Raw genomic sequence first — 24,184 nt, forward strand, 5'->3', positions numbered from 1 at the left:
ACCCCTGTCTCTACTAAAAATACAAAAATTAGCTGAGCATGGTGGTGTGCACCCATAATCCCAGCTCCCTGGGAGGCTAAGGCAGGAGAATCACTTGAACCTGGGAGGGAGAGGTTGCAGTGAGCAGAGATTGTGCCACTGTATTCCAGCCTGGGCAACAGAGCAAGACTCTGTCCCCCAAAACACACAAAATAATAAAATTCTCCCACGTCCCCCTATTGCCCTTGGGAGCAAATCGAAGCTCCTTACCTCCTAGGTCCTTTTGCCGAGAACACCAGCCTTATCGTAAGCCGCCCCCATTGCTGCCTCCTGCGGACTGAAGGTGTCTTCCCTACCATTCCCAGCTCCTTCCGGTGTCTTCCCTAGCATTCCCAGCTCCTTCCTGTTCTGAGGGTTTCCTGGGTGGTTTCCTTGCAGGAAACCCCCTTCCATCTCTCAGCCATCTGGCAAACCCTCTATCCATTTTTTTTCTTTCTGAGATAGGGTCTTGCTGTGTCACCCAGACTGGAGTGCAGTGACACAATCTTGGCTCACTGCAGCCTTGACTTCCCAGGCTTAAGCCACCCTCCCACCTCAGCCTCTTCAGTAACTGAGACCACAGGTGTGTACCACCACACTGGCTATTTTTTTTTTTTTTTGTATTTTTGGTAGAGACGGGGTCTCATCATGTTGCCCAGGCTCATCTCAAACTCCTGAGCTCAAACAATCTGCCCACCTCAGCCTCCCCAAAGTGCTACGATTAGAGACTTAAGCCACTGCACCTGGCTCTATCCCCAGCTCCTTGAGATTCAACTTACACACTCCTTCCTCCAAGAAGCCTTCCCTGACCTCCTACGCCCACATCAGGGTCTACAACAGTGCTTCCAACCTGCCTTGCACTGGCTCCCTTAAGCCACAGCAACTCTACACTGTGATTGACACGTGGGTCGGTCTTCTCTGCACTGGTGCAGGAGCTGTTCAGGGACAGGCATGGGTCTGATTTACTTATGTCCCCCAGATCCCAGCTCAGCCCTGGCGGACAGGAGTCCTCGGTCCAGGGAAGCTGAACGAATGAATGAATGAACGAACAAACGAATGAATGAGTCAGGGAATGAGACATATTCTAGGGTCTCTATCCCCTACACAGCCAGTCCCAACCTCCTGTCCCTAACCAACCCGTCTCCCTGCCTCATATCCTGAGTGTGTGGTTTTTCCCAGGTGCTCGAGTGTTTCTCATCAACAACAGCTGGGGCCTTTGTGTTTTCTCAAGAGGAACAGAGTGGTGGTGGCATGTCTTCCTGCTGTACCAGGAAGAGTCGATCAGCGTTTCTAAAACGTCCTCATTCAGGGTGAAGTGGAAATATTCCAATGCTGGGGAGCCAGGTGGCCCGAGTTCCAATCCGCGCTCTCCTTTGCCTCCCCGAGGAAGCTGGAGCCAAACCTCAGTTCTTTCTGCACCTTCCTTCTCTCATTCTCTCATCTGTAGAAGAGGAGGGTGCACTTAGTGATCTCTCTGTTGCTGAAGACCGTGATTCAAAATCACACATCCAAGGAATTCTGGCAGAGCTACTGGGATGTCAGTAAGCCCCTGAAATTATGTACCAAATTTTGTATGAGTATTTTTTTCTGGGGGTCCGTAGCTTTTACCTGATTCTCAAAGAGGTCCCTAATCTCTTGCAGATTATCACAGCTGGCAGAGCACGGTGGTTTAGGCCTGTAATCCCAGCACTTCAGGAAGCTCAGCCTGGGCAGCATAGTGAGATCCCCGACTCTACAAAAAATATATATATATATTTTTTGTGACGGAGTTTCGCTCTTGTTGCCCAGTCTGAAATGCAGTAACGTGATCTTGGCTCACCACCACCTCTGTCTCCCAGGTTCAAGTGATTCTCCTGCCTCAGGGTCCTGAGTAGCTGGGATTACAAGCGTCGCCCACTACGCCTGGTTAATTTTTTGTATTTTTAGTAAAGATGGGGTTTCACTATGTTGGCCAAGCTGATCTCGAACTCCTGACCTCAGGTGATCCACCCGCCTCAGCCTCCCAAAGTGCTAGGATTACAGGAATGAACCACCACACCCGACCAGAAAATAATTTTTAAAAAATGAACCAGGAGTGTAGTCCCAGCTCCTCAGGAAGCTGAGGTGAAAGGATGGCTTGAGCTCAGGAGGTTGAGGCTGCCGTGAGCCAAGGTTGTGCCACTGTGCTCCATCCAGCCCAAGTGACAGAGAGACAGACCCTGTCTCAAAATTAAAAAATTGTAAAAAGAATCACAGCTTATGAATCAATTTAGGAAGATCCCATATGTGTCCATAAAAATAAAGGTTAAAAAAAAGGAAATATCTTAATGAAGATATTTCTGTTTATTGATTTCTAGATAAAAGTCTGGCAGAGGCTTTCTCAATGATCGTGGCACTAGTCACATCGGAGACAAGCTGCTGTTTTGCCAGGGGTGGCCGTCCCGTGCATTGCAGGGTGTGTTCCAGCGTCTTGCTAGGTTCCCATAGCACCTCAGTCCCCGCCAGCCCTGAGTTGTGACATCCAAAAATATCTCTGGACATTGCCAAATGTAACCTGGGGGCAAAATGACTTCCAGGTGAGAACCACTGGCCTAGAAGAAGTAAGAAAGTGGTAACAGTCATTCCCTTTGGGAAATGAAGCTGAAATTGAGAAGAGCGAGGAGAAAGCTATTTTTATTTATTATTTATTTATTTATTTATTTCAGATGGAGTTTCACTGTTGTTGCCCAGGCGTGATCTCAGCTCACTGTAACCTCCGCCTCCCAGGGTTCAAGCAGTTCTCCTGCCTCAGCCTCCCAAGTAGCTGGGATTACAGGCATGCACCACCCCACGGGGCTAAGTTTGTGTTTTTAGGAGAGATTAACTATGTCATGGGTTCTCACCATGTTGGCCAGGCTGGTCTCAAACTCCGCCTTGGCCTCTCAAAGTGTGGGGATTACAGACATGGGTCACCATGCCCAGCCAAAAGCTGCTTTCTCTGTACCCTTCTCTGATGCTGAAACTTTTAAATCATGACTATTAACTTTAGGAGCCATGCATGGTGACTCACTCCTGTAACCCCAGCGCTTTGGGAGGCCGAGGCGGGCAGATCACCTGAGGTCAGGAGTTTGAGACCAAGCTAGCCAGCATGGTGAAACCCCATCTCTACTAAAAATACAAAAATCAGCTGGGCGTGGTGGTACATGCCTGTAATCCCAGCTACTCAGGAGGCTGAGGCAGGAGAATCACTTGAACCTGGGAGGCAGACGTTGCAGTGGGCAGAGAACTCACCATTGCACTCCAGCCTGGGTGACAAGAGTTAAACTCCATCTCAAATAAATAAATAAATAAATATATGTGTCCTTGGTAAAAAAATTTTAAATAAAAAAAAAGAAAATAGAAAAAAAGTAAAAATTAAGAAGAATAAATACATAAATTCATAATTAAAATGAGTTTATTGTTAAAATAAATTACCTCTCTGCAGTGGACCACTGTACAGTCATTAGAGGAATGAGGCAGACCTTACTGCCTCTGTGACATACAGAATTAGCATTTAAACCTTTGAATGCAGGATCCCTCCATACACTTAAAAATTGTAGAGAGCTGGTGCCTCACACTTGTAATCCTAACACTTTGGGAGGCGAATGTGAGAGGATCATTTGAGGCCATGAGTTTGAGACTCCATCTTCACAAAAAAATTTAAAAATACTAGCTAGGCATGGTGGTGCACACCTGTAGTCTAAGCTACTCAGGAGGCTGGGATGGGAGGATTCCTTGAACCTGGAAGTTCAAGGTTGCAGTGAGCTATGATAGCTTGGGCAACAGAGCAAAACCTTGTCTAAAAATAAAACAAAGAAAATTGTAGGGGACCTCAAAGAGCTTTTTAAATTTGTACTATGTCTATTGATTTTTTGCATATTTGCAATTCAAACTGAGAAAAAAATCTAAAATATGTATTTAAGTAAAATAACTCACTGAATATTTACAGAAGCAACTTATTTTAATAAAAATAACTAGAGTTTCCAAAATAAAATATTGTTGGCTTATATTTTTAAAAATCAATTCAACATTTGACTCAATAGAAGAAAGTCAAAGTCTCATATCTGCTTCTGCATTCAATCAATCGTGTTCTTCTTGTGAAGCCTCCAAACTCTATACCCTCATGAGAGAATAGAATAAAAAAGGAAAATATCTTAGTATTATGATAAAAATACCTTTGACCTTGTGGACTTCCTAAATGGGTCTCAGGGATGTCCCTAGGTCACACTTTAAGAAGCACGTGGCCCAAGGAGGGCAGGATAGGGCAGGTTGGAAGGATTCACACAGACCCTGATGGAGGCTTGGGAGCTCAGGGAAGGCTTCCTGGAGGAAGGAGCATGTAAGTTAAATCTCAAGAGTGAATAGAACCCAGCGTGGTGGTTCATGCCTGCAATCCCAGGACTTTGAGAAGCTCAGGTCAGCGGATTGCTTGAGCTCAGGAGTTTGAGCTCAGGGAGACATAGATCATTGATAAATAGATGGAACCAGGTGGCTTCTATATACACAGTGGCCCATGCCTGTAATCCCAGCACTTTGGGAGGCCAAGGAGGTCAGAAGTTCAAGACCAGTCTGGCCAACATGGCAAAACCCCACCTCTACTAAAAATACAAAAATTAGCCGGGCATGGTGGCACATGCCTGTAATACCAGCTACTGAGGAGGTGGAGGTTGCAGTAAGCTGAGATAGTACCACTGCAACAGAGAGAGATCCCTTTCAAACACACACACACACACACACACACACACACACACACACACACACACACCGCTTAGAGGATGAGTGCTGTAGACACAGGAGACTCCTAGGATTCAAATTTTAGCTTGACCACTTAATAGCTGCATGACCAGGAGAAAGCTAATTAACCTCTCTGTGTCTAGGGAGCTCATTTATAAAGTGAGAATGATACTAAGAGTACCAAACCTCCTGGGGTTATAGAATGTAAAGTGCTTAGGACTGAAACACAAAGAGGCTGGCATGTAAGCACTCAATAAATTATGCAATTAATTTATGCAAACAATTGTTATTAAGCAGCCTTGGAAAACAGTAAGGTAGAGTTATATAACATACCTAACGAGCTCCATCATGCATTCTCATGTGAACCTGGAAGGAACAGAACTATGTACATTACATGATAAATGTATAAAATAAAATAAAAAATGTGTATACCACATACTCGTCTGTATGTGGATTTAAACACATGCAAATATACTTGAATATGCATAGAGTATTCCTGAAATTATACATTAAAAACTAATAATGCCATGCCTCAGGGAGAGGAGGATTTCAGAATGTTAGGACATCCTGACTTACTTTGGGTAAAGGTGGAACTTTTCACGGCATTTCTTTAAAACAAAATAAAAAACACCAATCTTGAACTGTGGGGTTGCATTCCATGTTCAAAGTTCAGTAAACAAAAGAACTAGCTTGATTTTTTAAAAAGAACACAAACCTTAGGATTTTGGGTTAACTTCCCTGTAGTGTTAGCAAATATCTAGCATGTGCGTCACCACAGCCCATCCTGCAGGCAAGGCAGACAGCACCAATTGAGCAGCACAGCAGACAGCACCAATCAATGGCGACATTCTTTCCCACTGAGCAGATGTTCAGAATCCTTCTAATACTGGGCTCCAAGCAGCCACTACGAATCACTTAGTTTTGACAACGAATCTGAGACATTATTTGCAGTCCCGGATCTTAAGTATGACCTCCAGAAATGTGTGAAATCATTGAAAATGACTCAGAATATTTCCCTCCGGAGTCCAGTTCTGCTGATTCAGAACTCTTTCCCGCTAACTTACCCCCACCACCCTCCCTATTCCAGAGGGATTTGGAATCCTTCTAAACCAATCACTACTCTTGGTATTTTTTTAAATCTTTTTTGCAGAAAAAGAAACTGAAGCCCCAGAGATTAAAAGATTTGCTCAAGGTCACAGAATGAGTTTGCACCAAATCCATAGCAGTAAATTAGAGCAGTGAAGAGTGTGGACTCCGAGGTCAGACAGACCAGGCATGAATTCTCCTCATCTTACCAGCTGGACGGCCTTACTTCCCTGAGCCTCAGTTTCATTATCTATAAAATGGGGCTAGGCCGGGCACGGTGGCTCAAGCTTGTAATCCCAGCACTTTGGGAGGCCGAGGCGGGTGGATCACGAGGTCAAGAGATCGAGACCATCCTGGTCAATATGGTGAAACCCCGTCTCTACTAAAAATACAAAAAATCAGCTGGGCATGGTGGCGCGTGCCTGTAATCCCAGCTACTCAGGAGGCCGAGGCAGGAGAATTGCCTGAACCCAGGAGGCGGAGGTTGCGGTGAGCCGAGATCGCGCCATTGCACTCCAGCCTGGGTAACATGAGTGAAACTCCGCCTCAAAAAAAAAAAAAAAAATGGGGCTAATTGGAATATCTGATTCACAGGATGGTTGGAAGGATTCAGTGAGCTAATAATCAAAAGTGCTTAGTGCTGGGCCGGTAGGGTGGCTCTCGCCTGTAATTCTTGCACTTTGGGAGGCTCAGGTAGGAGGATCTCTTGAGACCAGGAGTTCAAGACCAACCTGGGAAATGTAGGGAGAACTTGACTGTATTAAAAAAAAAAAAGTGTTTAGTGCAGCATCTGAGCCCCTAATGATGAGCTGATAAATGTGGCTATGGTTGTTAACAGTTGTGACTGTAGTTGCAAAATTTGCTCTGATGGATTCTTAAGAGGCCACATCAATACAAGGCAAAGGGAGGATGTGGCACAGTGCTTCCTTTACAATGCGCTCCAAGAATAAGCTTATCAAACATTTAGGCTGTTCTCAGTCTCTCAGTATAGTGGGTGAGACTGCAGATTGTGGTGCCTACTTTCTGAGCCTGCCTCCTTCACCTGCAAAAAATGGGGTGATAATTCCTCTGTACAGAGCTGCTGTGAATGTCTAATGAGATCACGTAAGGAAGGAAGGCGTCTGGCTCAGGTAGGTGTGCAGTAAACGGTAGCCGTCATTTCTCAACAGAGGGACCGAGCCAAGCATTGGGAAAACCCACCACTGCCTGGTACAAGCAGGAGGAATCCCAAGCTTTGGAACCAGATAAACTTGGTTTTATTATTATTATTTTGAAATGGAGTCTCACTCTGTCACCCAGGCTAAAGTACAGTGGCGTGATCTCAGCTCAGTGCAGCCTCTGCCTCCCAGGTTGAAGTGATTCTCTGCTTCAGCCTCCCGAGTAGCTGGGATTACAGGTGTGAGCCACAGCACCCAGATAATTTTTTGTATTTTTAGTAGAGATGGGGTTTTGCCATGTTGGCCAGGCTGGTCTCGAACTCCTGACCTAAAATGATCTGCCCGCCTCAGCCTCCCAAAGTGCTGGGATTGCAGGTATGAGCCACCATGCCCAGCCCAAACTTGGGTTTAGCAAATGGCTCTGCCAATTTCCACCTGTGTGATCTTAGATACATCATTTCATCTCTCTGGACCTATCTGCAAAATGAGGCCAATAAATTGAACGTGCAGGCTTAGGAAGAAAGTTAAAAGCAGCAATGAATGTCAAAGGAAGGCGAGTAACAGTAGTCTACATGGTCATAGTAATACCAAGAGAAAGTGTTTATTGATCCTGACCAGTGTCATTAACCGTCCTGCATGCTTTACACGGGCTGAAGTATAAAGCGCTGCCATCGATAATGATGATGATTAAGTCTTTAACAACGACCCATCTAACCTTATTCTGCAGCACGTTAGGCCTGCAACCCTAGAAGCAGAGACCTAGGCTAAGCCCCATGTATCCAATCCCTTCCCTCTGGGCAGGCGGAGACGTGTTTGAAATAAAGTTTATTGAAGTTTCTGTCGATATTTACATATGATACACGGTAAATAACAGAGCCAGGCCCCCCACCCCACCCTGTCACCACCCCCAGTGCCCCCCTCCCCCCAGCCTCGTTAAAAATCTCTGCGTAAAGTCAGGTTAACTGCGGCGGGTCCCCTCCTCCCCCCTCCCACCCAAGATGCAAACTAAAAGCCCCCGTCCCTCCCCTGCCCCCCTCCCCCCCACCCCGGGGGCCATTCTGGTTCCGTGTACAGCACTGTGCTACCTTGCCCCTCTTTCCCTAAGAAGAGGGGGTGGGCGAGTTCCTGGTGACCACCTCTCCCCCCAAAATCTGTCCAACGGGGCGGACGGGCCCTTGAGAGGCCAGAGTTGGGGTTCTGAGGGGGGAAGAGGGACGTCAATGAGGTGGAGAGCCAGAAAATGGAAGACTTAGAGGTTTGGGGGGGCGTCGACCCCCGCTACTGCCCCTCCCTCCCTCGACGGGGCCTCGAGGGGGGAGAGGCGGGCACAGGTGTGGAGATGGCGCGGGGGTGATTCCCTCCACCCTAGGGTCCCCATTCTGGCCGCCTGGTGTGTGCCTACGGCTGGATGCACTCAGGAGCTTGGGACAAGCGGGTGGAGGAAGGAAAGGAGAGAAAGAGTTAAAGAAGGAGGAAGACGAAAAAGAAGCCAAGGATAGCTGAGAAAGCAAGAAGATCCTTTAGACAAGAGCCCCCTAAAAGGCAGGTAACCTTCAGGAAGCAGAAAAGAGCCCAGCCGGTGAGAACGAATGGGACCTCCCAGGGAAGCAGAGGAGGCGGGAAGGGAAGGGCCAGCGGCCAGGTTAACCGTACCCGTGGCTTCCAGCCCCCTTCCCCATCCCATCCCGCGGCTGTGGGTGGAGCAAGCCGGTCCTCCCGCTGCACCCGGTGACCCAGCAGGTCAGGAGGTGAGATTAGGCAGGGAAAAAAGAAGCCCGGAGCAGAAGGGAGAAGAAGATGGTCGGCATTCCCGGCGGCTGCCCGAACCTGCTTCCCAACCCAGGGCCCCTGCGGTGAGGTCGGAGGTTGGGGAGCTCCGGGGAGCTGGGCGCCTGCACAGCCGCGGGCTGCTCCCAGCGCAGAACAGGTGGAGGAGGGAGGAGTTAATTTTCTTGAAGAGGAGTCAGAAAAAAGGGGCGGGTCTTAAGGGAAAGGGGCGGGGAAATGAAGAGGGAGGAGTCACTTGCTAGTGAGAGGGACCAATGAAACGGAGAGGTCAGGAAAAAGGGGCGCGGCCATTGAAATGAGGCAGGGTGTGGGCGGAGCCACTGGGGAGAGGGCGTGGCCTAAAGCTGGCAAAGCCTCCTTCGGGTGGGAGCGAAGAGTCCCGAGGAGGGAAGGGGGGCTGCACCGCAGGGAGACCCCCGGGGAGGAGGAGGAGGAGGCAGGGGAGCTCCAAGGGGCGGACCTCAGCAGGGCGAGGTGGAGATGTGCAGGTGGTCCGGATACTTGATGGCGGGAGGGTAGTTCTGCGTCATTTGGATGGACACGTCGCTGGAGATGTCGGAGGGGCTCCGGCCGCGGCGCCACGCCTCGGGCTGCAGGAACTGGCCCGAGTAGTCGGAGCAGTCGCTGAGACGCGGGCGGTAGAAGGCCGGGTGTGGGCGGTACATCTCCTCCTCCGCGTAGCGCTTGGTGAACAGGTACACGGACATCACGCCGGCCCCCTGCGGCAAGGCAAGGTCAGAGTCCCAGGGGCGCCCCTCGCGCATCCCGGGACCCCAACTGGTCTCCACTAACTCCAGGACTCAGAGTCCCCACCCCAAGCCCCTTCCTATCCCAGGACCTAGGATCAGGGCTCCAGCCCTCTCCTTCCCCAGGACCTCAGGAGTCCAAGCCCTCAGGATAGCCCCTCCCTCAAGACCCAGGAGTCTCAGTCTCCAGACCCCTCCTCCCCAAGGATCCCAAAAGTTGGAGCTCTCAGACCCCCTCTTCCTTCAGGACCCACGGGTTAGACCCTCAGCTACCACCTCCCTCTGACGCCAGAGTCTACATCTCCAGCCTCTCTTTCTTCCTGGACTCAGGAACCAGGCCCCCAAGACCTCTCTCCATTCAGAACGCTAGAGTCTAGGTCCCACGGACGTCACCTCTTTGAGTAGGAAGGAGGAAGCGGCGAAGGCAAAAGACCACCCGTAGCGATAATGAAAATACTGCTCAGAGCTGCTGGGCCTGTTCATGACCTCGTCGTTGATGCTGGAGATGTAAAGAACCAAGCCCACCACCAAGGAGAGGCCTAGGGGGAGCAGAGGGGGTGCCCTCATCCATTAGAAGTGGGCCCCTTTTTCCAGCCCCAGCCCCACCTCACTGCCTTCCCCTCCTCCCCATTCTGTCCTGGACTACCTTCCTGGAAGCCCCTTGTGTGCTGGGCCTTGGCTGGGTGCCGGGAGCCCAGGGATGAATCAACAACAACCTCCCTCTTCCCCCTAAATCTACCATCCAGGAACTCACAATGGAATTGGAGAAGGAAAATAGAAACACTGATCAAGTCACGTATAAGGTGATACCGGCTACAAGTAGCACGGAACTCTGTGGGAGTCTGGAAGGGGCGCCAAACCCACCTGGGGCAGGGGCAAGACAAATGAAGGAAAGATTCCTTTGTTCAAGTCTTTTTCTTTTTGAGACAGAGTCTCACTCTGTGGCCCAGGCTGGAGTGCAGTGGCCCAATCTTGGCTCAGCGCAACCTCCAACCTCCCAGGTCCAAGCGATTCTCCTGCCTCAGCCTCCCAAGTAGCTGGGATTATAGGCACCCGCTACTGCGCCTGGCTAATTTTTTGTATTTTTAGTAGAGATAGGGTTTCACCATGTTGGCCAGGCTGGTCTCGAACTCCTGACCTCAGGTGATCTGCCCTCCTTGGCCTCCCAAAGTGCTGGGATTACAGGCGTGAGTCACCGTGCCCAGCCTGTTCAAGTCTTAAAGCATGAGGCCCAGGGAAGAATAACAGTACACTGGCATAGTAAACAGTAGGGGTGAAGGTTTGGTGGGGAGGGGGGGTGACATGGAGCTGGTCCACCCATGTAGCTGTAACATGAGCTGTAGCCACAAGAAATGAGGTTAGAGAAAAGGAAAGGTAGAGCCATGATGAGCTTCGAATGCCGCACCCAGGAGCCCGGCACTAAGGATACTAGGGAGCTACACAAAGTTTGTAGAAGAGGAAGGACAGGGCCAGATCTTAGTGTTAGAAGAACCTCTGAGGGCTGGCTGGTGCTGGGAACAGACTGGAGGGAGACATATTCCAGGGGGAGGAGGATGAGGCCTGAGCTGAGACTGTGTGGATAATAATTGCAACAATAGCAATAATAATAGCAACGACTTATATAGGTCTTGGTCTGTGCCAGGCACTGTTCTCGGTGTTGTATATATATAAATTCATTCAAACTTCACAACACCTCTTTGAAGGAGGTACATTTTTAACGCCATTTACAATTGAGGAAATAGAGCATATGGGCAGTGTGCAGAGGAGAGGTCCGATCTGAGAATTTCTAAGAGGCGATTATCATTTTCTCAAGATGATATTTCCTTTAAACAGTAACCATGCCAAGAGTGGCTTGAGGAGGCTACAAAGTTCCCTGCCTTAAATGTATCTAATCACTACCAGCCTCTTCCCCTAGAATCCTACAAATAAACATTCTGTGTGCAACACACACAGAATAAGCCCAGATTCCTTCCATTGTCTACACCGGGGGGTCGGCAAAGCATGGTTTATGGACGAAACCCAGCTCACCCCCTCATTCTGTGTGGCCCACCAGCTAAGAATGGCTTTCACATAAGTAAATGATTTTAAAAATCAAAACAAGACTGGTATTTTGTGGCACATAAGAAGTATATGAATTTCATTTGGCAGCGCCTCAAAAAGTTAAAGATAGAATTATCATATGACCCAGCAATTCCACTCCTAGGTATGTACCCAAGAGAAGTGGAAACATATGTTCACACAAAAACTTGTACACGGATGTTTGTAACAGCGTTATGCATAATAGCCAAAAAGCGGAAACAGCCCAAATGTCCATCAGCTGATGAATGGATAAACAAAATGTGGTATATCCATAGAAAGGAATACTATTCAGCCAAAAAAGGGAACGGTGTACTGATTCATGCTACCATAGGAATGAACCTAGAAAGCAAGCTAAGTAAAAGAAGCCAGATGCGAAATACCACATATTGTGTGATTCCATTTATATGCAATGTCCAGAATAGGCAAATCCACAGACACAGAAAGTAGATTCATGGTTGCCAGGGAATAGGATTGAGGGGGAAATTGTGTCTGGCTGCTAAGGTATGTGAGGTTTCTTTTGAGAATAATGAAAATGTTGTGAAATTAGCTAATGGAGATGGTTGTACAACCTTGTGGATGTACTAAAAATCACTGAATTTTATGAAATGCATAGTAGGTGAATTACATCTCAATTTTGTTTTCTTGGTTTTGTTTTTTTTTTTTGTTTTTTTGTTTTGTTTTTTTGAGATAGAGTCTTGCTCCGTTACCCAGGCTGGAGTGCAGTGGTACAATCTTGGCTCACTGCAACCTCTGCCTCCCAGGTTTGAGTGATTCTCCTGTCTCAGCCTCCTGAGTGGCTGGAATTACAGGCACCTGCCAGTACGCCCAGTTACTTTTTGTATTTTTAGTAGAGACAGGGCTTCACCATGTTGACCAGGCTGGTCTCAAACTCCTGACCTCAAGTGATCCGCCCACCTTGGCCTCCCAAAGTGCTAGGATTACAGGTATGTAATCCTCACAACTTTTTTGTCTTGTTTTGTTTTTGAGACAGGGTCTTGCTTTGTCGCCCAGGCTGGAGAGCACTGGGGCAATCATGGCTCACTGCAGTCTTCATCTCCCAGGCTCAAGTGATCCTCCCACCTCAGCCTCTGGAGTAGCTGGGACTGCAGGTGCACACCACCACACCCAGCTAATTTTCTGTATTTTTTCCAGAGACAGGATTTTGCCATGTTGCCCAGGCTGGTCTTGAACTCCTGACCTCAGGTGATCTGCCCACCTTGTCTCCCAGAGTGCTGGGATTACAGGCATGAGCCACTGTGCCTGGTCTTACAGATGTAAGTACATGTACTTTTTAAAGTACATGAATTTCAAATTTTGGTTTCTATAAATGATACTGGAACACAGCCACACCCATTTGCTCACATATTGCCTATGACTGCTTTTGTGCTACAAACAGAAAGCTGAGCAGTTGCAAGAGAGACCAGGCAGCCAGGAAAGCTGAAGATATTTATTATTTGGCTCTTTGCAGAAGACTTTGCTAACCTCTTAGACTGTAATAATGCATACGTGATCCGGTCCCTGCCTACACCATCTCTGATCAGTTTCTCCTTGTTTCTTCTGCTTAGACCACCTAATTTTCTTAACCTTATTATTATTATTTGAGGCAGGTCTTGTTCTGTTGTCCAGGCAAGAGTGCACTGGTGCAATCATAGCTCACTGCAGCCTCCACTTCCCCAGTTCAAGCGATTCTCACACCTCAGCCTCATGAGTAGCTGAGACAACAGGCATACACCACCATGCCTGGCTAACTTGTATTTTTCAGTAGAGACAGGATCTCCCCATGTTGCCCAGGCTGGTCTCAAACTCCCGGGCTCAAGCAATTCTTCCACCCTGGCTTCCCAAAGTGCCAGGATTACAAGCGTGAGCCACCACAATCAGCCTAGAACACCTAAATTTCTTGCTCTTCCTTCAACTCCTCAAGCTCACTTCTGCCTCAGGGCCTTTGGTCTTGCCATCCCTTCTACCTGGAATGACCTTCCCCCAGATTTCCCCATGTCTGTCACTTAGCTCTCTCCTCACTTGTTGCCTCTTTAGAAAGACTTTCTATGGGCCGGGCGCAGTGGCTCATGCCTATAATCCTAGCACTTTGGGAGGCCCAGGTGAAAGGATAGCTTGAGGCCAATGGGTTCGAGACCAGTCTGGCCACCGTGGTGAAACCCTGTCTCTATTAAAAATGCAAAAATTAGCCAGGTACAATGTCACACACCTGTAATCCCAGCTACTTAGGAGGCTAAGGCAGGAGGATCGCTTGAACCTGACAGGCAGAGGTTGCAATGAGTCACGATCATGCCACTGCACTCCAGCCTGGGCAACAAGAGCAAAACTCTGGGAGGGAGGGAGGGAGTTTGGTTTTATGATCTCTCTATTTTAAAAAGGGAAGGAAGGAAGGAAAGGAAGGAAGGAAGGAAGGAAGGAAGGAAGGAAGGAAGGAAGGAAGGAAGGAAGGAAGGAAGGAAGGAAGGAAGGAGGTTTTATGATCTCTCTGTTTAAAAAAGGGAAGGAAGGAGGGAAGGAAGGAGGCAGGGAGGGAGGGACCTTTTATGATCTCCCTGTTTAAAAAAGTATCTATCCCTCACTCAAAATTTGAGAAACACAGATGAAAAAAATATGATGAGATACCACTTCTCATCAACCAGGGAGTCAAAGTTTAAAAGCTTCACAACACACTCTTTTGGGGAGGCTGAGAGAATGAACGTTCTTTTACATTGCTGGTGGGAATGCAAAACGGTGCCGACATGGGAAAGGGGATTTCGGTGCATCTAACAAAATCACACACGGATCTATCCTTTAACCCAGCAATCCTGCTTCCAGGAATTTAACCTGAGGATATCCCTCCCATGATGGGAAACTACATATGCACAGGCTGATTGATTGCAGCATGATTTGTCATTAAAAAATAATGGAGGCTAGGCACGGTGGCACACACCTGTAATCCCAGCACTTTGGGAGGCTGAGGTGGGCAGTTCACTAGAGACCAGGAGTTTGGGACCAGCCTGGACAGCATAGTGAGACCTCATCTCTACAAAAAATAAATAATTAGTTCCTGTTGTCTTAGCTACTTGGGAGATTCAGGAGGGAGGATCACTTGAGCCTAGGAATTCAAGGCTGCAGTGAGCTATGACTGCATAGCCCATATGCAACTATATGTACTCCAGCCTGGGTGACAAAGCAAAACTGTGTCAAAAACCTAAATTAAATTAGGCTGAGCATGGTGGCTCACGCCTGTAATCCCAGCACTTTGGAAGGCCGAGGTGGGCAGATCACTTCAGGTCAGGAGTTTGAGACCAGCCTGGCCAACATGGTGAAACCCCGTCTCTACTAAAAATACAAAAATTAGCCAGGCATGGTGGCGGGCGCCTGTAATCCCAGCTACTCAGGAGGCTGAGGCATGAGAATCACTTGAACCCAGGAGGCGGAGGTTGCAGTGAGCCAAGATCATGCCACTGCACTCCAGCCTGGGCAACAGAGCCAGACTCTATCTCAAAAAAAAAAAAAAAAAAAAAACTAAATTAAAAACAAAATAAAATACATGAGTCCACACTGACATATATTTAAAATAAGAAAAAAGAGAAAGTTCTTTTCAGTAGCACACCAATTTATCCATGTAGGTGGAATAATAGCGTTAGAAGAAAACACCACTCTGCAATCCTAGTAGTAACGTTAGATTCAGGCAAGAGTCACGAGGGGATGCTCCATCGCCGGATGACAGAATCTCCCCACAGAAGAGCTATTAATTATTACAGAGATAAAAAGTTTTCTTTATGGTGAGAGAACCTGGCAGACACCACCGTAACCAGGCGATCGAAGTTAACATCACCAGCAACGGGGCAGACCCACGCCATGGGCCTCTGGAGAAGAGAGCTGAGCGAGCCATTGCCTCCTTTATGTTCTGTTCCTGCTGAGAATGCGTAACCTGAATCCACTCATGAGGACAGTGGGATGCCCTACAGCTCAACTGCCTGCACTCTTCAAAAACGACAACATGAAAGATTGAAAATGAAAAAAAGGCAGCAGAGCTGCATAAAAAAATGAAAGGCTCACATGGCATTCTCCACACATTAAAAAAAAATGAAAGGAGACTAGAGAGACACGATAGGGAAATGCAAAGCATGGTCTTGGATTGGGTCCTGAATCAGGAAAAGTGGCAATAAAGAGGCAGCATTGGGCCGGGCACAGTGGCTCACTACTGTAATCCGAGCACTTTGGGAGGCCGAGGCAGTGGGATCACCTGAGGTCAGGAGTTCGAGACCAGCCTGAGCAACACGGTGAAACCCTGTCTCTACTAAAAATACAAAAGCTAGCCAGGTGTGACGGTAGGAGCCTGTAACCCCAGCTAATGGGGAGGTTAAGGCAGGAAAATTGTTTGAACCCAGGAGGAGGAGGTTGCAGTGAACCGAGACTGCACCACTGCACTCCAGCCTGGCGACAGAGTGAAACTCTCTCAAAAATAAAAATAAATTAAAAAAAATAAATCCAAGATCCAAGACATTCATCAGGATACCCTGTCCCTCAGTCTTCAGAAAAATGATGACATGGACGAGGCTAATGACACTCAAATCAGCAATCAACTCTCATACCTCAAAAAGAGAAACAATCAGACATTCCGTGTCTCCTGATGCAATAGATACAGCAGGATGTGAATAGCACCACCTATCTATAAAGTGTTCTTGCAAAAAAAAAAAAAAATAAATCAGACCTGCATCCAGCTAAGCTTCTTTTAGATCTTGGCTTACAAGAAAACACAGGAACAGGGCGGGTGCAGTGGCTCATGCCTGTAATGTCACTACTCTGGGAGGCTGAGGCGGGTGGATCACCTGAGGTTAGAAGTTGGAGACTGGTCTGGCCAACATGGCAAAATCCCATCTCTAGTAAAAATATAAAAATTAGCTGGGTGTGGTGGCACATACCTGTAATCCCAGCTACTCAGTAGGCTGAGGCAGGAGAATCTCTTGAACCTGGGAGGTAGAGGCTGAAGTGAATCGAGATCATGGCACTGCATTCCAGCCTGGGCGACAGAGCGAGACTCTGTTTCAGAAAAGGCTGGGCATGGTGGCTCACGCCTGTAATCCCAGCACTTTGGGAGGCCAACGTGGGCAGATCACCTGAGGTCAGGAATTTGAGACCAGCCTGGCCAACATGGTGAAACCCTGTCTCAACTAAAAATATAAAAATTAGCCTGATGTGATGGCAGGCATCTGTAATCCCAGCTACTTAGGAGGCTGAGGCACGAGCATCGCTTGAACATGGGAGGCGGAGGTTGCAGTGAGCTGAGATTGCACCACTGCACTCTAGCCTGGGTGACAGGAGCAGAACTTCATCTCAAAAAAAAAAAAAGATAACACTGAAATGGATGAACATATTAAACCAAAACAGAGGGATGTCATTGAAAAATTGCAATGTGGGAATTCCACACAACAAAAATCCAAATTTCTAAAAAAAAAAAGGTGAGAAATAAATAGGAAAGGGACTGTTTTAGATTGAAAGAGGCTTCAGAGATCTATCAACTCAATGTACATATGGAACTTGGATCTGGATTTGCAACAAATGAACCATAAAAAGGCATTTACGAGGCCAATGGGGAAGATTGAGCATTAACTACATATGACATAATATTAAATAATTATTCTTATTTGCTTGGGCTTGATCATGGCATTGTGGTTATAGTAAATAAAAGACTACTTATAACTCAGGATACACTGAAATGTCTGTGAATAAAATGATGTCTGAGACTGGCTTTAAAATAATGCAGTGAAATGCAGAAGAGGACATGGCAATATGACTAAAAACAGATTTGCCATATGTTGGTAATTATTGAAACTGAGTACAGGATCCATGAATTTCATTATACTATTCTTTCTATATTTTATTTTATTTTATAATTTTTTTTGAGACAAGGTCTCACTGTGTTGCCCAGGCTGGAGGGCAGGCACCATCACAGCTCACTGCAGCCTCCATCTCCTGGGTTCAAAGTGATCCTCCCACCTCAGCCTCCAGAGTAGCTGACACTACAGGCTCGAGCCACTGTGCTTGGCTTCTTTTTATATTTTAATAATGAGATATATTTTAAAAGTCGGTGTTGTAAAAAAAAAATATAGTAGTGGAACTAGTCTAGACTAAAACAGACTTTTTTTTTTTTTTTTGAGACAGAGTCTTACCCTGTTGCCTAGGCTGGAGTGCAGTGGCATGATTTCGGTTCACTGAAACCTCTACCTCCCGAGTTCAAGCGATTCTCCTGCCTCAGCCTCCCGAGTAGCTGGGACTATAGGCATGTGCCACCACACCCAGCTAATTTTTTTGTTTTTAGTAGAGACGAGGTTTCACCATGTTGGTCAGGCTGGTCTCAAACATCTGACCTCAAATAATCCGCCCAGCTTGGCTTCCTAAAGTATTGGGATTACAAGAGTGAGCTACCGTGCCTGCCAAAAAAAGAGACTTATTAATTAAATGTCATGCATGGACCTAGATTGAATCCTGGTTCTGGGGAAAGAGTTATAAAAGACACTCTTGAAATAGCCAGACAGCTGGGCGCAGTGGCTCACGCCTGTAATCCCAGCACTTTGGGAGGCCGAGGCGGGTGGATCACAAGGTCAAGAGATCGAGACCATCCTGGTCAACACAGTGAAACCCCGTCTCTGCTAAAAATACAAAACAATTGCCGGGCATGGTGGCGCGTGCCTGTAATCCCAGCTACTCAGGAAGCTGAGGCAGGAGAATCCCCTGAACCCAGGAGGCGGAGGTTGCGGTGAGCCGAGATCGCGCCATTGCACTCCAGCCTGGGCAACAAGAGCGAAACTCCGTCTCAAAAAAAAAAAAAAAGAAATAGCCAGACAGTTTAAAAATGTATTAAATTGGCCAGGCACAGTGGCTCACACCTGTAATCCCAGCACTTTGGGAGGTCAAGGCAGTCGGATTGGGAGTTCGAGACCAGCCTGACCAACACAGAGAAACCCAGTCTCTAGTAAAAATACAAAATTAACCGAGCATGGTGGGACGTGCCTGTAATCCCAGCTACTCAGGAGGCTGAGGCAGAAGAATTGCTTAAGCCCGGGAGACGGAGGTTGTGGTGCGCCAAGATCGCACCATTGCACTTCAGCCTGGGTAACAAGAGTGAAACTCCATCTCAAAAAAAAAGTATTAAATTATATTACGAAATTATACAATTTCTAGGTCTGATAATGTAGTTACGTAGAAGAATGTCATTAGTCTTCTATTTATTTATTTAGAGACAGGGTCTGGCTCTGTTGCCCAGCATGGAGTGTAGTGGCACGATCTCAGCTCATGGTAACCTCCACCTCCTGGGCTCAAGTCATTCTTCTGCCTCACTCTCCCAAGTAGCTGGGACTACAGGTACACGCCCCATGCCAGGCTAACTTTTGTATTTTTTGGAGAGATGGGATTGTGCTATGTTGCCCACGCTGGTTTCGAACTCCTAAGCTCAAGTGATCTGCCCACCTTGGCCTCCCAAAGTGAGGCCACAGCACCCAACCCTTATTCTTAAAGGATGCATACTAACACTTAATTTTAGAGATAAACTATCGACATGTCTGCAATTTACTTTCAAATGGTAAAGTAAAAAAATATGTGTGTGGTGTGTTTAAATGAGGTGAGGCCAAGCACAGTGGCTCACGCCTATAATCCCAGCCCTTAGGGAGGCTGAGGCAGGCAGATCACCTGAGGTCAGGAGTTCCACACCAGCCTGGCCAACATGGTGAAACCCAGTCTCTACCAATAATACAAAAATTAGCTGGGCGTGGTGGCAGGTGCCTGTAATCTCAGTTACACAGGAGACTGAGGCAGGAGAATCGCTTGAACCTGGAAGACAGAGGTTGCAGTGAGCCAAGATCACACTACTTGTACTCCACCTTGGGCGACAGAGTGAGACTCTATCTCAAAAAAAAAGTAAATAAAATAAAAATTTTGAAAAGGTGAGATAGAGAAAGAAAAACATTTTAAAACCTTGGATTGGCTGGATGTGGTGGCTCACGCTTGTAATCCCAGAACTTTGGGAGGCTGAGGCAGGCGGATGACCTGAGGTCAGGAGTTCGAGACCAGCCTGAACAATATGGTAAAACCTTGTCTCTAATAAAAATACAAAATTAGCTGGGAATGGTGGTGCATGCTTGTAATCCTAGATACTCAGGAGCCTGAGACAGGAGAATCACTTGAGCCTGGGAGGCAGAGGTTGCAGTCAGCTGAGGAGGGAAAGACAGAGAGAGAAAAACATTTTGAAACCTTGGACTGGCCGTGTGTGGTGGTTCATGCCTGTAATCCCAGAGCTTTGGGAGGCCAAGGCAAGTGGATCACCTGAGGTCAGGAGTTTGAGACCAGCCTGACCAACATGGTAAAACCTTGTCTCTACTAAAAATACAAAATTAGCCAGGTGTGGCGGTACATGCCTGTAATACCAGCTACTGAAGAGGCTGAGACAGGAGAATTGCTTGAACCCAGGAGACGGAGGTTGCAGTGAGCCGAGATCACACTACTCATTGCACTCCAGCCTGGACAACAAGAGTGAAACTCCCACCTCTCAGGTTCAGGCGATTCTCCTGTCTCCATTCATTGCCCTCTAGCCTGGACAACAAGAGTGAAGCTCCCACATCCCAGGTTCAGGGGATTCTCCTGTCTCCATTCATTGCCCTCTAGCCTGGACAACAAGAGTTAAACTCCTTCTCAAAAAAAAAAAAAAAAAAAAAGAAAAACACTCTTGGATTATCCAGGTGGGCGGAATAATATAATAACTGCTCCACGTCACTCTCCTCCTAACCTGCTTTTTCATGTTTGTAGCATGTAGTAGCATGTAGCACCATCTAACATTATATCATGTATTTGTTACTTTTTATTAGACATCTCCTCCATCCCCAGTTGGATGCTAGATCCCCAGGATGCTAGAAACTAGTCCACCTTGTTCTTTATTATTCTCTTAGCAACTAGCACCATATTCAGCAACTAGTCAATACTGTTTGAACAGATGAACATACCGGCCATGCAGCTGGAACTTCTAGAAAAGCCCATTCACTCGAAATTCCACCATTCCTCTATCCCTTCCAAGAATTAACTTTTCCTTGCTTTGAACTTCCATAGTATTTTCAACTTCTAGTATTCCATAATGTTGAGATGCAGTAAGACAGTGATTGTAGGCCGGGCGTGGTCATTCAGGCCTGGAATCCCAGCACTTTGGGAGGCTGAGGCAGGTGGATCACTTGAGGTCAGGAGTTCAAGACCAGCCTGGCCAACATGGTGAAACCCCATCTCTACTAAAAGTACAAAAATGAGCCAGGCATGGTGGCAGGCACCTGTAATCTCAGCTACTTGGGAGGCTGAGGCAGGAGAATTGCTTGAACCCAGGAGGTGGAGGTTGCAGTGAGCCGAGATTGTGCTGCTGCACTCCAGTCTGGGTGACAGAGCGAGACTTCATCTAAAAAAATAATAATAATAATAAAAAAGCTGGGAGCAGTGGTTCAAGCCCGTAATCCCAGCACTTTGGGAGGCCGAGATGGGCAGATTGCCTGAGCTCAAGAGTTCAAGACCACCCTGATCGACAAGGAGAAACCCCGTTTCTACTAAGAATACAAAATCAGCTGGGCATGCTGGTACACGCCTGTAATCCCAGCTACCCAGGAAGCTGAGGCAGGAGAATTTCTTGAACCTGGGAGGTGGAGGTTGCTGTGAGCCAAGATTGTGCCATTGCACTCCAGCCTGGGTTAAAAGAGTGAACCTACATTTCAAAATAAATAAATAAAATAATATTAAAAAGGGGTAATCATAGAGCATTACATGGTGAAAAGGCACCTGAGATTGGTCTTGAAATATGATCAGGTTTATAGGAAAGGAATACTGAAGAATTCCAGAAACCATACTCATTGCAGTGCCTAACTCAAATGCAGGGGAGATAGCTTAATTCTTCTCTTTTCCTCTCTCCCTCCCCACCCCTCTCTTCCCCTACCCCCATCTCCCTCTTTTTTCCATCAGGGATGGTCACTGAAGGACAATCAAATTATGTCTGTTTTACTTCCTGAATTCCTCAAAAATCTAACCCCCCTTTTGCTTCCCCCAGTCCCTTGCCCCAGCTCAGGGCATTTTCTCTATGCCTGTACCATTGTTCCAAAATCTTCATCTCCCTTTCTGAAACCCAAAGCAGACTCTATCCCTCCAGGCTCAGAACTCTTCCTTGGCTCCTTCTTACTGTCCACGGGAGAAATAATTCATCCTGTCATTCCAGGCTCTTTGTGATCTGCTTCCTGCCCATGGGAGAAATAATTCATCTTGTCATTCCAGGCTCTTTGTGATCTGCTTCCTGCTGACAACAACTGTCTCAGAGTTCACTTCAACCACAGACTTAAGGCCCAAGCTTCACGTTACAGCTCTAAATAACAAACATTCTGCCAGGTGTAGTGGCTCGTGCTTGTAATCTCAGCACTTTGGGAGGCTGATGTGGGCAGATCACTTAAGGTCAGGAGTTCAAGACCAGCCTGGCCAACGTGGTGAAACCCCCCTCTACAAAAAACAACAACAACAAAAATTAGCTGGGTGTGATAGTGTGTGCCTGCAGTCCCATCTACTCAGGAAGTTGAGGTATGAGAATCACCTGAACCCAGGAGGTGAATGTAGTAGTGAGCTGAGATTGTGCCACTGCACTCCAGCCTGGGCAACAGAAGGAGACCCTGTCTCAAAAAATAAATAAATACATAACAGTCTCCATAGCAGAGTCAGGGCCAGGGTTTGATGGAAAGGAAATAAATATTTCCACTGAGGAAGAGACTTTCTTTTCTTTTTTCTTTGTAGTAAGGCATTCTTGTCATTCCTTTTTCTTTCTGGCCATTTTGCATTAGCCCTGGTTCTCCAAAAATAACCTTCTTTTTCCTTTCTCTTTTTCTCCCTCCCTTCCCCCTTTCTATCTCTGCAATCCAGCTCTCTTACTCTCCTCCCACCCCCTCAACTACATCTGCCTTGAAATTCTTAAAGCACAGTAGGCAAGAGTCACCTATATTCCAAGCTGAATAGAACCATCTTGGCTTGAGAACAACTGGGTTTCAGGACCATGGACAGGCGCATGGCGTCGACCTCGGTCTTAGCTGCGTCCTTTCTTTATTTTGTTTGAGACGGAGTTTTGTTTGTCGCCCAGGCTAGAGTGCAATGGCGCGATCTTGGCTCACTGCAACCTCTGCCTCCCGGGTTCAAGCGTTTCTCCTTCCTCAGCCTCCCGAGTAGCTGGGGTTACAGGTGGCCGCCATCATGCCCAGCTAATTTTTGTATTTTTAGTAGAGACGAGGTTTCACCATGTTGGTCAGGCTGATCTCGAACTCCTAAACTCGGGTGATTCACCCACCTTGGCCTCCCAAAGTGCTGGGAATTAAAGGCGGGAGACACCTCGCCCAGCCTGTCCTAGCTGTTTTCTGGGGCCTTATCGCATGCTGTGAATTCCGTCTCCAAACCAGGCACTTTTCTTTCTAGACTTGAAAACTTCCCCCTGACCCTTTCAATATCAACTTAGATGTCACCTTTTCCTGGAAGGCCTCCCTGGTCTCTCCCACCCTTCCTACAACACCATATTATGTCAGGTTAATGCATCTTCCCTTTTCTCAGAATACCCAGGACTGTCACTCATCCATTCTGCATTCCAAGCTAAACAGAACCATCATGGCTTGAGAACACCTATATTCCAAGCTGAATAGAACCATCCTGGCCTGAGAACTGTGTTTCAGGACCATGGACAGGTGCACTGGCGTCGGCCTCTTTTCTTTTTTTTTTTTTTTTTTTTTTTTTTTTTTTTTTTTGAGATGAAGTTTTGCTCTTGTTGCCCAGGCTGAAGTGCAATGGCGCGATCATTCGAGAAATATTTCAATTTGCACTTCATAAAAACAACACTTCTAGGCTCTAAGATACAAACAAGAACATGTTTGAAAAGGTCTCAGCCTGGCTGGGCCACAGTGGCTCACACCTGTAATCCCAGAATTTTAGGAGGCCGAGGCAGGTGGATCACTTGAGGTCAGGAGTTCAAGACCAGCCTGGCCAACATGGCAAAACCCTGTCTCTACTAAAAATACAAAAATTAGCCAAGTGTGGTGCTGGGTGCCTGTAATCCCAGCTACACGGGAGACTGAGGCAGGAGATCGCGCCACTGCACTCCAGCTTATGTGACAAGGCGAGACTCCATCTCATAAAGAAAAGATCTCAGTGCCCCCCACATCCTTCTTTTTTCTGAGACAGAGTCTTGCTCTGTCGACTAAGCTAGGGTGCAGTGGCATGATCTCGGCTCACTGCAGCCTTTGCCTTCCAGGTTCAAGTGATCCTCCTGCCTCAGCCTCCCAAATAGCTAGGACTACAGGGCCCACCACCACTCCCAGCTAATTTTTGTGTTTTTAGTAGAGATAGGGTTTCTCCATGTTGGCCAGTCTGGTCTTGAACTCCTGACTCAAGCGATCCACCCACTTCAGCCTCCCAAAGTGCTGCAATTACAGGCATGAGCCACCACACCTGGTCTGTCTCAGCCCGTTTGAAGATTACATTCTGGTACAAGAAGACAAAAACAAATAGCACGACCGTAGCAACAAATGCTATGAAAAAATATAAAATAAAGGA

At 47.2% G+C, this 24,184-nt stretch overlaps 1 protein-coding gene and 1 long non-coding RNA gene across 5 annotated transcripts in view; both read right to left on the minus strand.

Annotated features, from left to right (window-relative positions):
* Positions 1–2,317: 2,317 nt before the first annotated feature.
* LOC116544635 lies at positions 2,318–5,795 on the minus strand. Its single transcript, XR_004265981.1, has 2 exons — positions 5,381–5,795; positions 2,318–2,588 (listed from the first exon to the last, which is right to left on the minus strand). It is a non-coding gene; the product is annotated as an uncharacterized LOC116544635 (long non-coding RNA).
* A 1,773-nt stretch (positions 5,796–7,568) lies between these two features.
* The window catches only part of CACNG7 (calcium voltage-gated channel auxiliary subunit gamma 7), a 29,175-nt gene continuing 12,559 nt past the window's right edge, over positions 7,569–24,184 (minus strand). For 3 of the 4 annotated variants that reach the window (XM_032271123.1, XM_032271124.1, XM_032271121.1), the window contains one exon: positions 7,569–9,499. In XM_032271123.1, the coding sequence (XP_032127014.1) occupies positions 9,012–9,499 (488 nt within the window). In that variant the 3' untranslated portion in view covers positions 7,569–9,011. Of the gene's footprint in view, positions 9,500–9,919; positions 10,066–24,184 lie in introns of all 4 variants that reach the window. The other variant, XM_032271122.1, reaches the window with a different exon arrangement.

Source organism: Sapajus apella, unplaced genomic scaffold (genome assembly GCF_009761245.1).
Source record: "Sapajus apella isolate SASKATOON/1434 unplaced genomic scaffold, GSC_monkey_1.0 scaffold224, whole genome shotgun sequence".
In the NCBI taxonomy this organism is placed as follows: Eukaryota; Metazoa; Chordata; class Mammalia; order Primates; family Cebidae; genus Sapajus; species Sapajus apella.